Raw genomic sequence first — 15,709 nt, forward strand, 5'->3', positions numbered from 1 at the left:
GTAATGTTTACATCAGGTTTGTTTTTATGATGAACACAGTATAAAAAATGATGAAGCCACTGATGGTGCAGTCATGATAATTAATCAAGAATGTGCTTGAAGTGATTTAGGAAAAACCTAAAGTAGGATAATCAGATGAAGCTGCAAATCCTCCATCTATCTAGTTCTTAACCACTGTCCCACCAGATCCAATATGCTCATTTCAGTTGGTCAGTATTTAGAAAACAGTAAATTAATTCTTCTTGTACAATGACTGACTAAACACAAAAAAAAAAAAAAAAATACTATAAAGAACCATCCCCCGAAGTCAAGGCAAAAATTGAACAACAAAGGAACCCCATATCATGACAGCAGTTTGATAATTGATGTAAATACCTAAGCCCATTTAAAGAGAAATAAACACCCACCGACTGCAGCAATATCCTGCTCAAGCATATTCTAGTATACAACTTTCATAAAATAAAAGCAAAAAAATATGCAAGCTAATTTTGCAGAAAGCACAATATTAATATGAGTACTCACAGTAGCATACAGGTTTATCCTGAGGCTATGGCCTTCCAAACCAGATGCAATTTCTTTATTGTTTGTGATATCACATGAATGCACCTCAGGCTTCGCTGTGTGGAAGAGGAGCAAGTTACGCAGATCCTCAGGACTTTTCCTTGCTAATTCAATTGCAGCAACTGCTTCAGGACGTCGCAGGGCATCATCACTTGGTGCAAATACAGTCACATTGTCTGCTGAATCAATTACACCAGCCAGACTAGCTTCCTTCAGCAGGCCAGCAAACTGTGTTAGGTTCTGTCGCTCCAAAACTGTTGTAACTGGCAGTCCTGAACACAAACACAAAATGATATAAGTTGCTGAACTCACCAGAAATAGTACTTCATTCCATACTATCCTATTCACTCTCACTCAAAAACTTAATTCACAATAAATCTCTTATATGGCCTAGTGCCTGGGAAATTAAGTTATACAATGCATCCACAAAGTGTTTTCTACATTTATAACTCCACCGCCATTTTATCAGATTTATTTCAACAACTCTTCATTTATAATGGTTCAACACACATAAATAGTAAACTTTGTTTGTATTAGTCACAAGTAATAGTCACTATACAAAGTAATTAAATTTATGAATTTACAGTGTCATATGATCAGTATACTATTACTCAATAGGGAGCATATACTACCATCTATATATAATGTAAGATGTATTTACAATTTCTTGTCATACCTGAGTCAGGAAGAAGAACTTCTTCAATAACATGTATAATTCCATTTGTACCCATTATATCACGAGCCACAACTTGAGTTCCAGAACCCACAAATAGCTTTCCATCCTCAGAACGTTCTAACATCAAAGGAGTTCCAACAGAAGTGTGTGTTGCTACTCGCTGTGTTACAGCACATGAACACAGCGTGTGTGTCAGCAAATGGTGACCCAAGACATCTAAAAAAAGTCATTAGATTTCTCAGTCAATAGTTTGACATTTTCATTTGAATCAATATTCATATTAAGAATAAGACAGTGCTTTTTCAGAAAATCATCCCCTAATATAATTAGCACTTGACAAACATCAAAGAAAACATGTGAATAAGGGAAAGGAGAAGGTTCTCTTAATACAATGGAATGTATAAATTTCTAGATACTGTTATTGGTTCTGTAAGTAATACACTGTTCTGCAACAGGATAATAGCTTTAAATTCTTGTACTTAGACCCACAGAACTACTCCAATTGAAATAACAATGAACACGGTTACTTACTCTTCAGGCAGGTATTGGATGCTGAGGAAAGCAGCCTGTCACGAATGGCAGGATCCATATTGTCAAAAGCTACATCAATAGGTGCAAACAGTGTCAGATGACCAGGTTCATTCAAAATCTGCATTTGACCTGTACGCTCCAGGACTGTGGAGAAGAGAAGAGAAAATAAATACACATTGTAATGAACAGTGTACCCAAGAGTCTGAACAAAAGGACTTTCATTACTCAACAGTAAAGTAATTTAACAAAAATAAATGCGATTAATACAAAGAAAGCAAATTCTTTATTCTTCAATGTCTGTGGAAACTAGGAATAGAGCCAGTAGCGGGATATATCAAAGAGGAACTCTTAATATTTAGTTCTGGACAGGAACATATAGAAGTTATCACACTTGAAAGAACAGTGACCATGCACAATATAGATATTGTAGTGGTGTCAGGGAATTGAGACAAACCTGTGGAGCTATGGACATTATCAGAGGCCCTTGTTAGGAAAATTCTGGTTTCACTCACCTACAACAAAGTCACTTGTCCAGTAAATTTCCTTGTTATAGCTGATCCCACAGTGGACAGTGTTTTTGGGATGGACTCTCTTCACAGTTCTGGATTTACAGTTTGTAAAGCAGCAAAGGACTAAAATGCAACTTGTACAAGTGTTCTTACAGCCAACAACTAGGGATATACTTGATTTTTGGCCACTCGGCCAATGGACTCAAACATATGAAATATTATGTCATGACCACCACATGCAATAAAATGATGTCTGACAATGCATGCCTAACACCCAATGTGGTCTTCTGGGAACTCATAAGACACTATAGCAGCTTCATGGCTGTCCCTTGAATATTTTGTGTCTGCCGCTGATGCTTCTCCCTTCCAGCTGGGCATCCCTGCGTGGGCCCACAAGCTCAGATGCCCCTGAGTTTTATCTGTGGTACAACCACCAGCCACTATGAGTCCATGACATATCCCATGGCCTTCCCTCTGCCTACAGATTTCTGTGGCACCAGCAACATCAACTTTGCTTCCACCATCCTGGTAAGTGGCTGCCAGTTTCCCCGTACCTGGTGGACCCTCTAGTGCTGGAATGACTCAAAGCTCCTACTGAGTGTCATCCTGCCCTGGCTTTTTGCAGAGACACCCACGGACATCGACCCACTATCTTTCCCAGTGGCAGCTCCTCTGGACCCTGCACTATCTACATTGTTCTCTCCCTGTGGTCAATGATCGAGGAGTGGGGACGAAGAGGGGGAGGGGGGGAGGGGGGGGGTTGTGACACCACCTGATGTTCCATGGAAACCGAGAAACTGATGCAACTTTGCTATCAACCACTGTGGCACCTCTACTCTGATGCTCATGCACACGCTCCGATGGGATCATGCCAGACTTAAGCAAATAAAGTGGCGCACGGCAGCTCTGACTCTCTTTCCTGTGTGTATGCTGCAAGAAGTGGACTGCACATTCCTAGTGCTGTTGTATTGGCGATGGTGCTGTTGTGGTGGATTCCATTTGTAATACAGGCAGTTTGTTTTAACATGAGACAGTTAAATATCTTGAAAACAATGTACTGTATATATAAAAAAAAAAGTTCTACGAGTAAAGTTAATACCAATAAAGGGGACATCTGTCTGTGCTACAAATGGCCACCTCCTAACCACCCCTCATGCTTGGATGGAGTCAACTTCGTATTTTCAAATGGCAAACCCTTATTTTTATTGAATATTGGAACTCTATGCCAAAAAATACATATGGTTTACTCAAATCATGGTGGACAGACTAATCAACAAATATCAAGTGTGGCTGTTTAGCAATTAAGAACTGACAAATTTGATTTGACTAAATTTTATTTATGTTTTAAATGCAAATCTTTGTGTTCTAGTGGTTTATATCAATATTAAAAAAATTACTTGAGTGTTGCAAATGTGACATTTCTGGCAAATAAGCTACTTGCTTTAGACTGCTGTTTCCTATGGGGTCGATTGTGATGAGCCCTGACCAATGGAATGCTTCATTTTGGTGGGCATTGTTAAATCCCACAATCAGGGTGATTAATTTTGGTACATTTTCATCCAACAGCCAAACTCCTGAACTCACTGCTACATGACTACTGGCAGAATACAACCCGCAACCATTACGATAACGTAAAATGTCCATGAAGTGATAGTAACAGGTGCACCTGCCATGGATACTCACCAAAATGAAGCACACCAGCAGTGAGAGGCATAGGAACTCACAGGAATCAATCTTCCCGATGGGAATAGAAAACTATTACATCCATGTCATTCCTGAATAATGCTACAGTTTCTAACCAGACATCGAAACAGCTACCCATATTGTACTGCACAATCAAACAGCAACACTAAACTAAATGTCAAACATAAATATCAACCATCTGAACACAAAGGTTTACATTTACATCATAAATGAATAGAATCAAATGCATCAGTTCTTATTTGCAAAAACAGGCACCCTTGATATTTGTCGATTACAGTGTCTTCTATCATGAATGAAAAACAGCTCTTTCAGTAAACCGTATGTATTCTTTGGAGCAGAATTCAAATATGCAATAAAAATGGGGTGATCCATTTGAAAATACAAGGTTGATCCCACCAACGCAGGGCAGGTAGTTAGGAGGTGGTCAGTTGTAGCATAGACAGATGTCCCCTTTACTATTTTAACTTTTCACCTAGAACCTTTTTTTCATATGATATATTGTTTTGGAGGTATTTAGTTGTCTCAACTATATACAAGCATATGACTTGGACTGGACTCTGCTTGGAATACAGACTAAAATAGCTTGCACCGTTTCCCAATAGCACCTTGTATACATATCACTCATGAATAAACTAATACTGGATGTGGATCACATTTTACAAAAAGGTACAGTCACCAGTAGTAGGGGTATCTTACTCCCACAGTATTTCAATGAAATAATGAGTCATGTATATACTAAATGTGATTGGGATTGTTCCAGACATTCCTGACTTATGCTTTTCTGTTGCACCTTTTCACCCGAAACCCACAGCCATAGGAATGCCAAGGGTGTCTTACTATAATAGTAAATTTTTCCAGATGGCAAGTGAAACGGGCAACAGTTTTGGTAGAAATTCCTTCATGCTTTATAGAAATATGCTGGTATGTCTCTGACTTCACATCCAAACCACCACCACTGCCCCCCCCCCCCCAACCCCTTCTCCCTCCCACACCAACTCTAGGAGTTATATGTCATCATGACTGTCAATATCAAATATTTAAATATGTTTTACACATTTTATCTTCTCAGCATCACTCTCACCACAAGGAGAGTTTGCGGTAAATTAACTGTATGTTATTTTTATACAAATAATGAGGCATGTATATACAGAATCTGATTTAAATTTCTCCAAATATCCAGAATTAAGCTTCTGTATCACCCCTTTTCACACCCACCCCTACAGGTGGGGTAGGTAGTTCTTACCCCAACAGAAAACTTTGCAGGCAAGAGGGCAACAACTCACAAAAAAACAACAAAACAAAACATGAATAGTTTGGGAATGTGTGGAAGACAAACAAACAAATATTCATTTTTTATATGTAGTATAACATTAATTTCTTGATGTTATATCTATTCTGAGTTCTTTGTAGATCAGCCTCCTTCTTGGAAAGAACAATGTTTGGACAAATGTTTCTGTTAGTGATGTCACTTCGACTGAACATGCACAGTCTGACAACTACAGCACTTCACAAGGTGGACTTCCAATAGAACAACAACATTAATTTCTTGATGTTATCGCTATTCTGAGTTCTTTGTAGATCAGCCTCCTTCTTAGTGGTTGGACAAATATTTCTGTTAGTGATGTCAATTTGACTGAAAATACGCATTCTGTCAACTACAGCACTTCACATGGAATTAATACAATATAGTTAATGATTTCTGTATGCTGATTTTTGCAACATCTGTAAATTTTAGGGACATACACTTATTCCACAGTAGCTGCAATTTATTTTATGGTAAGATAAATGTTGTAATTAGTCTAATGTTGTAATTAGTCTAATCTTGCCTTAGTGATTCCTATGGGAATGATATTACAAATGTTTTATTCCACCTTTAAGCATATTTACAAACAATTAGTGTTGTTAGTGTTAACACAATAATAATAATAATAATAATAAAATAAACTTGGACAAATGTCATTAATTACAATATAACAATCCAAGATGGTTATACAGAGGCTTCCAGTATATCTATACACTCATCACTTAAAGCTAGTTATTGAAGCTTTGTAAGCAAGCTTTCACAGGATAGTTTCCATCTACCTTCAACTGTCCTCAGCATCTCCACGACATTCTCCTATGGCTCAAACAAACCTGTGACTATTCATGCCTGTCTACTTATTCATTTAATATTCCTTGTTAGTTTTATTTGATATATGCCCCACACACTGAACAAAATTCTAGGATTGGTTGCACTAGTAGGTTAAATGCATTTCTTCGATTTCAGTTGTGACTCATTGATATTGTAGTCAAAGGATGCAGATTTTTCATTTTGAGAAATGCACAATTTTAAATTTCAGAACAACTTAAGCAAGATGGCAATCGCTGCACCATTTTAAAATCATATCAAAATTTGACTGTATTTGTATGGCTTCTTTCAGACAGCACTTAATTTGTCGATAACCACATCATTTGTGAAAAATTTGAGGTTACTGTTAACATTGACTGTAAGGTCATTAATATACAACATGACCAGCAAGAGTCGAGCAGACTTCCAGGGCCACACCAGAAGTTACTTTGTCTGCCATCAACTCGACATCCAAGATAACATGCTGTGTCCTCCCTACCAAGGAAATGTTGATCGATATCTCATATGAACATATTTTTGGTAACAACCATTGAAGAGACAAATGCTTTTTGGCCTTCAAGAAATGCTACATCTACCTCACAGCCGTGAACCATGGGTTTGAGGATACCATGTGAGAATAGCACAAGTTGGGTTCCACATGATGTTTTCACAATCTATGTTGGTGATTCTGTTTGAGATTCCTCACAACCTTTTAACTATATTCTAGTTTCTACAAGAAATGGATGTTGAGGATACTGAATGACAGTTATGTGGATCATTTGTGCTACCCTGCTTATACACAGATATGACCTGTGCTTTTCTATAACTACTGGGCACAATTTTCTGTTCAAGGGATCTACAGTATATTAGTGTTAAAGAGGGGCTAATTCAGCCTCAAAAGATGATGATGAGAAGTGGTGACATGTAGAAACATCCAAATGTGATCTGTTGGAATGGCTTTCCTGTGATTGGTTGATTTGGATTATTTTAAAAGTATGAAGTGCCCTCAGTCTCTAATTTTCATTGCTCACTGCATCAGCAAAATCATGTTTCAGGGTCAAAGATCATGCCACATGACTCAGTGCTATAGATACATTTAACGTCCTCTTTAAGAGTCCCACGGTATAAAACAATGGAGAAATCAGTTGCCAGCAACAACATGTAAATGTGTCTGCTTTGTTTATGTGTACCTACTTAGAAAGTAAAAGAGGCATTGCAACACATACTGGGCACAGCTAGTTACATATAAAATTGATGTGTGGTAAAAAAAAAAATTCATCTTAAGTTTTTAATTCGTTTAATCATTCTGTGTTATTCTAAATGGAATGATCATAATTGTGTATATATTTTTGTGGATAAAATAACTTTGTATGTCACTTGAGGCTTTGACATAAAGTGAATATATCCAATAATAAACTGAGATTATACAATTTATTGCACAAACTGTGTCTTTCCTGTAAGAATAATTAAAGATGTGGATCATGGATAATAAGTTGGAAGATCTACACCTACAAGACTACTCTGCAATCCATATATAAAAGACTAGCAGAAAGGTCTTCGAACCACTTTCAAACTATTTCTCTTCAGTTCCACTCTCTAACAGTGCGTTGGAAAAATGAACACTTAAATCTTTCCATATGAGCTCAAATTTTGCTTATTTTATTACGAGGATGATTTCCTGCTATGTTGGTTGGTGACAGTAAAATATTTTCATATTCAGAGGAGAAAGATGGTGACTGAAATGTCATGAAAACATCTTGCTGCAATGGAAAATGACTTTGTTCTAATGGGTGTCACCCCAACTTGTTTATCATATCTGTGACACGCTCTCCCTTGCTTCACAATAATGCACAATGAGCTGTTCTTTGGACTTTTTTATGTCCTCCGTCAGTCCTATCTGGTAAGGATTCCCTATTGCAAAGCAATACTCTAGCAGATGACAGGTAAGCACACTGCAGGCAGTCCCTTTAGTAGACCTGTTGCGTTTTCTAAGTATTCTGCCAATAAATCACATTCTTTGGTTTGCCTTCCCCACATCATTATCTATGAAATAATTCCGATTTGAGTTGTTTGTAATTGTAATTCCTAGGTATTTAGTTGAATTGACAGCCTTTAGATTTGTGAGATTTCTTGTTTAATGGAAATTTAACAGGCTTCTTTCATGGGATTTTAGTTTTTTCACAGCCTCATGGTTGTCGCATATACTCTGTACAAAATAACACAGATGATTACCTTAGTATCTGAAAGAAATCCCCTGTAAGTGATATGGATACTCACATTCTCTGAGTCGAGTAAACTGGGCATCTTCTGTAATGAGTTGTCCAATAGTACGAGTGACAGGTCGGATGACACGGTCAATGATGTGCACGATGCCATTCTCAGCATAATTGTCGATAGATGTGACTCGAGCGCAGTTGATAGTCAGAAGTCGTTCACCAGGTGCAGCGTACATGTTGAATCGCAGTGTTGAATTATTGTTGTCACTGTAGAGCACCTGTGATATATTTTTAAAATTTGTATTGTAATATTTAAGTGATACATTTCGTATCATTTGTCACTTTCTTGTCTTTAAAACAATATTTTTATCAAAAGGAAAATTCACTCAAGGAAAAAAAAAATATAACAGAGAATTGCTGGTCAGTTATTTTCAGGAGGCAAAATATTGATGCTGTCAAGAGGTACATACAAAAATACAGAACACTATCCTACCATTCCAAACTATTAGTCCCTGCATGGGAATGTGAGAAGGATAGGTTGGGGATGGTTAAAAAGGAAGAGAAAGTTATTCGGACCCCAGTATGCAAATGATTCACCTCATCCTTAAGAGAGGTAGATCCCTCTCATCCTGTGGTCTGAGTGACATGCTCTTCTTTTCTAACCTTCCTTGGCCTATCCCTCTCTCTTTACCTCAATGACAGAACTAATGGTTCCAAAATGGTGGGAGAGTATAGGGTATTTTTCCACATTTCTATCAGCAGTATTAATTTTTCATTTCTTGCATATTATAGTTCATACTATAAGACCAAGACTATTATTATAAGAGCAGATCAATAACTAATTATAGTATATAGACTTAACAGAAGAGCCAAGTATACTATATACTACAAGCTACAGTATTCTATCAATAAACCAAAGTCTACCACCTGCTTTACCCATGACTGAACCTATATGGTCATTCCATTTCATATCTCTAGAAATTGTTACACCCATATATTTGAATGAGTTCGCAGATTCCAATAGTGACTCATAGGATACCACGTTTTTTTCATTTTGTGAAGTGCAAAATTTTACATTTATGAAAATTTAAAGCAAGTTGCCAATCTCTGCACCACTTTTAAATCTCATCAAGATCTGACTGAATATTTATGCAACTTCTTTCAGATAGTACATCGTTATATATAATTGCATCATCTGTAAAAAGTCTGATTTTACTATTAATATTGTCAGCAAAGTCATTAACATAAAACAGACAGCAAGGGTCCCAATATTGTTCCCTGGGGCACAGCCAAAGTTACTTCTACATCTGACAATGACTCTCCATCCAAGACAATATGCTGTGTCCTCCCTACCAAAAAGTCCTCAATCCAGTCACAAATTTCACTTGATATGCCATATGATCGTAATTTTGACAATAAGTGTAGGTATAATACTGAGTCAAATGCTTTTCAGAAATAAAGGAATGCAGTATTGGCCTTGATCCAAAGCTTTCAGTGTGCCATGTGAGAAAAGAGCGAGCTGGGTTTCACATGATCAACGTTTTTTAAATCCATGCTGGTTGGCATTGAGGAGGTCATTTAGTTCAAGATACCTCATTATGTTTGAGCTCAGAATATATTCTAAGGTTCTACAACAAATTGATGTCAACGATAATGGACGGTAGTTTTGTGGATCACTTCTACTACCCTTCCTGCAGATGGGTGTGACCTGTGCCTTTTTACAAGAACTGGGCACAGTTCTTTGTTCAAGATATCTATAATAGATTATAGTTAGAAGAGGAGCTAACTCAGTGGCAAATTCAGTATAGAATCTGACAGGGATTCCATCAGGCCCTGGAGCTTTGTTAAATTTTAAAAATTTCAGCTTTTTCTCAGCACCACTAACACTAATACTTATTTCATTCATCTTTTCAGTGGTACAACGACTAAACTGGGGCAATTCTCCTAGGTCTTCCTTTGTATAGGAACATATGAAAACAAGAGTTAAGCATTTCAGCTTTTGCTTTGCTACACTCAACTTCAGTTCCTGTCTCATCCATCTCATTCATTAGGGACTAGACACTAACTTTGGTTCTACTAGCAGCCTTTACATATTGGTTCTATGAATGATCAGTTGACTGGACAACTATTATTTTAAACTTGAGCCAGAGTTCCTATACATGCCCCTTCCCTGTGCTGAAAGTTTCATGTTCCTCGCTGAGATATAATACTACTGTTTTCTTATCTAGTTTACCAAACACATCTTTCTGCTTGTTTTACTTGTCCTTTGTACTTTGCTAATCATTGTTGTCACAATCACGTTATGGTCACTGATACAAGTTTCGACATGGATATCCTCAAAGAGATTATGTCTACCTTTTTTGCCATTAGATCCCATATATTTCCATCATGAGTGGGGCTCCTAACTATATGTACTAGGTAGTCTCCAGAGAAGGCATTTGGTAAAATTTCACAGGAGGTCTCACCATGTCCACCACTAAGAAAACTGCAATTTTCCCAATTCATTGTTTGATGCTTAAAGTCTTCACCAATGATTACAGTACGATTGAGGAACTTTTGTACAAATTAACTGAGGTTTTCTGTAAAGTTTTTTGTTATATCACGAGATAAGTCTAGTGGGCGATAGAAGGATCCAATTGTCTTTTTATGCCCACTGCTGACACTGAGTCTTGCCCAAACAATTTCACATGCAGCTTCAGTTTTTACCAGTGGATTTGAGTTTCTTGTCTCTGCGACAAACACAGCACCTCCATTTCCCATTTGTCTATCCTTTCGATATACACTCAGATTTTCTCTACAAATCTCACTGCTGTCAATTTCAGGTTTCAACCACCTTCCTGTACCTAGTGTTATGCGAGCTTCACTGTTTTTCATGAGCACTTCACACTTTGGCACTTTGTTGCGAATGCTTTGGCACTTAACCTTTAGGATTTTAATACTCTCTCCTGTGGGAGGCCTTTCTTTCGATTTTACACTGATACTTCTGGGTATCAGACAGTTATCGTTATGTGGAATGGATGGAGAGTCACCTAATCCAAAAAGACCCTTGTATGCACCCCACACACAGTCAGCTACCAGAGTAGCAGCCCCTGATTTGTAGTGCACACCTGACCCATTTAGAGGGACCCTACAGTTCTCAACCCTATGGCACATGCCCAGGTAGACACAGCCTAGCTTGTCACAGAGCTTTTGAAGCCTCTCAGTCCTTCCACTTGACTCAGAACCAAGGTCCACAATTAGTTCCGGGAACAGTGCTGCAGATTGCCAGCTTTACTGGAACTCCATGCACAAGGCTCGTCTTCTCAATCTCCTCTTCCAATCATTGGAATGACCCAAGAATGACCTCAGAGCCCAGACAACACACATCATTTGTTCCAACATGTGCCACAATCTGCAGTTGGTTGCACCCTGTTCCTTCAATAGCTGGTAGAATAGTCTCTTATGCAAGTTGAATGAGGACCCCAGGCATATACACTGAGTGTACCTGGTGTCCTTTCCTGCCCCTTGCTACCGTTTCCCTAAGGGCATCATTCGCCTTACGTTTGAACTGTCAACGATTAACAGACCCTATTCTTTTACATTTGCCTCCTCTGACACCAGACAAAACAGTCTTTGAAGACTGCTTCATATGAAGTTACTGCTTTGGTTCATATGGGTCTTCCATTTAAACACCCAGCAGCTCCTTGTGAGCTGCACTCAGTACTCATCCGTAGGCACGTAAAAGAAAAAAAAAAAATGTAGCTGCATTTCTTTGCACTTTACATGAGCATGCCAGTAACTTCAGGTGTCATTTTTCCTTGGTACCTCAGACTTTACCCCAACACCTCTGCTAATCAGTCATATAATGTTCATCAATCCAGCTACACATTATATGGCAGTAACAGCCACAAAAATCAGCTGTAATAGAATCAAATAAAATGAATGATGTATTTATTGGTTTCTTTCAAGTACTAATGCTTTACCCATTAACACTGACAATCCTAAGCAAGATACTCCTTCAGATACACTTCTCCATTATTATGCTTACCTGCTCATCAACAAGATCTCCAATGTCCTGGAAACCTGGAACCATGTGGCCTAGAACCACCTCTTTCATATTGACACCAGATGCCGCTTCATTTTCCCAGTTTGTTGTATCTCGTCGGCTGCGCCCCGGGGGGATGTAAAAATCCACCTACATCACAAAGAGAATGTTTGCAGTTAACCATTCATGAAGTGTTTATAAAAACAAATATATAGGAGAACAACGAATGTAACTGGTTCCACCCAAGACAGTGTTAGAACATCTGGTACAAGAGACACTACTTACTTGGTTGGCAGCCTGAAGACTCTCTGAGAAATCACGTACAGCTTCATCAGTAGGAGTAAATACTGTCAGATTCTCAGACGATAACTTTTCAGCAACACCTGTTGCACGGGCCATCTCTGGGAAGACCTTTGCTCCTAATTCTTCCATTGTTTGCACCATTGGCTTCAAGTTCACTGTAAGACAATTAACATTTTTACTTTGTTTGATCAGGGGACATTGTTTCTCCAAAATTGCATGACTTATGGGCAAGAATACTATATTCGGCATAAAACTATATCCCTACAACCATATATCTATAAAGATAAAGAAAATGCTCAAATCTGAAATTCATTTTTTCACTTTGATCTAAAAGAACACAACTAAAATAATGAAATAAAATTTAGAAACATGATGGGCACAATATTAGTACAACTATGACAAAAGGAGGACAATCAGTGTTTAAAGTTCTGTCATCAAAGTGGTCGTTAGAAAGAGAGTTCAAGCTCAGATTGAACAGATATGAGGAAAGAAATTGGCTTTATCCTTTACTATGGAACTATTCCTTCCTTTGTCTCCAGGAATTTAAGAAAACTTTGGAAAAATTATCTCTGGATGGCCGAATAGGGATATGTTCCCTAAACCTCCCGAATGCGTTTTCTGTGTCTCTTCACTAAGCCACCTTGCCTTGTAACAGTCATGGCAATTAGAAGGAAGCAATATAAACAAGAAAGTAAAATCCATACAGCAGTCTAATCCTTAAGATAAAATTAATACAGACCTTCTGTACAGCCTGGTTTTCCTGGAATTCTCCTGTAACCATGACAGCACTGGTACCTCACAATGAAGGTCTTTCGAATCCCATGACTGCGAATCCTGTTAGCAATAAATTATTTTAATAATGTGCTGTTAGTATTGTCTAAAGCTGGGAGAGTACTAAAATGCAATCATGTTCTCCTCCAGTATGAAGAATAATGAGATAACCACAAAGTACATCAATAATAACACATATGTTCGTTTTATAAATATAAATGCCTTTACCCCCAGATGTTTGCTCAGATGCATTTCAGCTTTTCCTTTATAGCATCTTCAGTGGACTTAATGTATAATGATAAAGTTTTGGTTTTATATGCAATATTTGTAGACTGAGAAACAGTTCAAGTCAGAATTTTTTACAAATACATTACTACTTACAGTTATTTGTTTGTCCAGCCGAAAGTAGTAATTTATTTATATAAAAATTAGGGTGTGAACTGTCTTCTAATCTACAAATATTGCATACAAAAATAAAAATGTAAAATTCTAGATTAAATTCCTTTAAGATTAGTTTTTTACTACAAAAGGTGAAATGTATCCAGAGCAAATAAAATAGACTGCAGCAAGATAAAGCTGTTTAAACTTATAAAGCAAATATTTATATCCTCTCTATGGATTATGGTCATGCAAACAAACTTTCAAACAAATGTCTTTGTCACTTTTACCAACAAGCTTTTGTACGACTCTTTATTGATGTCTATCACCAATGTAATTCTTATTTTCACATTGAGTTTTGTCCTGGAGATATAGGGTGTACAGACTTTGCAACAAATGTTTAGGGATGATAAACCATGTGATGGGGAACAACTTTTGTTAGAGACAATATGTTTGTGGATGCTTCCTGGAGACACTCGATATTAGTATTCACCAGCCCTTAGATGAAGAGATTTCACTGAACTAGCAGGATCTATAACAATGTGTGCTGCATACTACCTACCCCAGTAAATTGATAGAGTGATTTTCGACAATAAAATCATAAGAGTCAGTGTCTCTAAGCGGAGAAAGATATTTTAGAAGAGAATCTGTAACTTTCAAGATTGCTGTTTCTATTCCCTTTCATACAGAGCAGTTAACTGGATTATAGGTGATACAAAGCATACGCACATCACAGAATGCCTTCACCATGCTGCCTTTCAGAGGTATAACCAGTACAAAAGGACAATTAGCTTGCTGGAAGTGTAAATGAACATTTTGTCTCTAAAACAAGTTGTTCCCCATGATGTGACCATCACCCCCAGATGTTTGGTGCAAAGACACCTTGTGCAATACATTACTTACACACTCCCATAGTCACGAATAAACCTCCTAGTGCACAAAATAACTCTTTTGTATTCTCTTGGTTTGTGTACTGCTATTATTAACTTTTCTTGCCTGTCACTATAATGCTCCACAGACACAGACACACACAATTTCAACAGTACAGAGAAAAAAATCGACAGTAACACATTTTAATTCACAATTCATTTATTTACAGCACTTACTTTGTTGTGCATGTGTATTTAGTTTCACTTTGGCGGCAGCTGGAGAACTGGAAGCTGCCGAGGATGCTGTCATCATCTTCATCTGTTGACTCAGTGTCATTGTGTCGCTGACTTTCATTAATCTCCTCCCTGTCCACACACACATTAGGTCTGCAAAAGAGAAGGTTGTTTTACTACCATCTAGAAAATTCTGGTTGAAAAGTTTTTCCAATGTAAACATCATCAATATGTTTTTTATAATTGGTCACAATTATGTAGAAATTTCAGTCCTAGCAAGAATGGAAAGCTTCAAGTGCTTCACAACATTCGGAATGAAACAAGAGGTTAAGTTCCACAATGAAGGAGGTTATGGCTTCACCAGACAAAGCTATTAAACTGAGTGTATCAGATACACTAGAAACTTGAAATATGTGAGAAGGAATTTAAAAGACATAAGTAAAAAATTTTTATATCAATGAGTATGATCCATGGCAAAAGAAAAGTTCCACAGCACGTCAGTAAGACTACTGGGTGTACCTTTTAAAACTTGCTACAAATGGTGGAAATACTGAGTTGCAATAGACACAACAAAAAGATTCACACAATTATAGCTTTCGGCCATTAAGGCCTTTGTCAGCAGTAGACACACATACACACACCAATACACACACACTCATGCAAACGCAACTTCCACACATGTCTGCAGTCTCAGACAACTGAAACCACACTGCTGTCAGACTGCACACATGTGTGCAAGTTGTTTTTGTGTGAGTGCGTATGTGTATGTGTGTCTACTGCTGACAAAGGCCTTAATGGCCAAAAGCTATAACTGTGTGATTCTTTT

At 37.6% G+C, this 15,709-nt stretch overlaps 1 protein-coding gene across 1 annotated transcript in view; it reads right to left on the bottom strand.

The window, feature by feature from the left end:
* The window catches only part of LOC126091933 (transforming growth factor-beta-induced protein ig-h3-like), a 134,043-nt gene that overhangs the window by 17,300 nt on the left and 101,034 nt on the right, over nt 1-15,709 (bottom strand). Inside the window, exons 4-11 of the mRNA XM_049907255.1 lie at nt 14,887-15,036; nt 13,371-13,465; nt 12,614-12,786; nt 12,332-12,478; nt 8,366-8,582; nt 1,769-1,912; nt 1,238-1,453; nt 523-833 (exon numbers count right to left, since the gene is read on the bottom strand). Of these exons, the coding sequence (XP_049763212.1) occupies nt 523-833; nt 1,238-1,453; nt 1,769-1,912; nt 8,366-8,582; nt 12,332-12,478; nt 12,614-12,786; nt 13,371-13,465; nt 14,887-15,036 (1,453 nt within the window). The remainder of the gene's footprint in view (nt 1-522; nt 834-1,237; nt 1,454-1,768; nt 1,913-8,365; nt 8,583-12,331; nt 12,479-12,613; nt 12,787-13,370; nt 13,466-14,886; nt 15,037-15,709) is intronic.

This window comes from Schistocerca cancellata, chromosome 7, assembly GCF_023864275.1.
Source record: "Schistocerca cancellata isolate TAMUIC-IGC-003103 chromosome 7, iqSchCanc2.1, whole genome shotgun sequence".
Taxonomy (NCBI): Eukaryota; Metazoa; Arthropoda; class Insecta; order Orthoptera; family Acrididae; genus Schistocerca; species Schistocerca cancellata.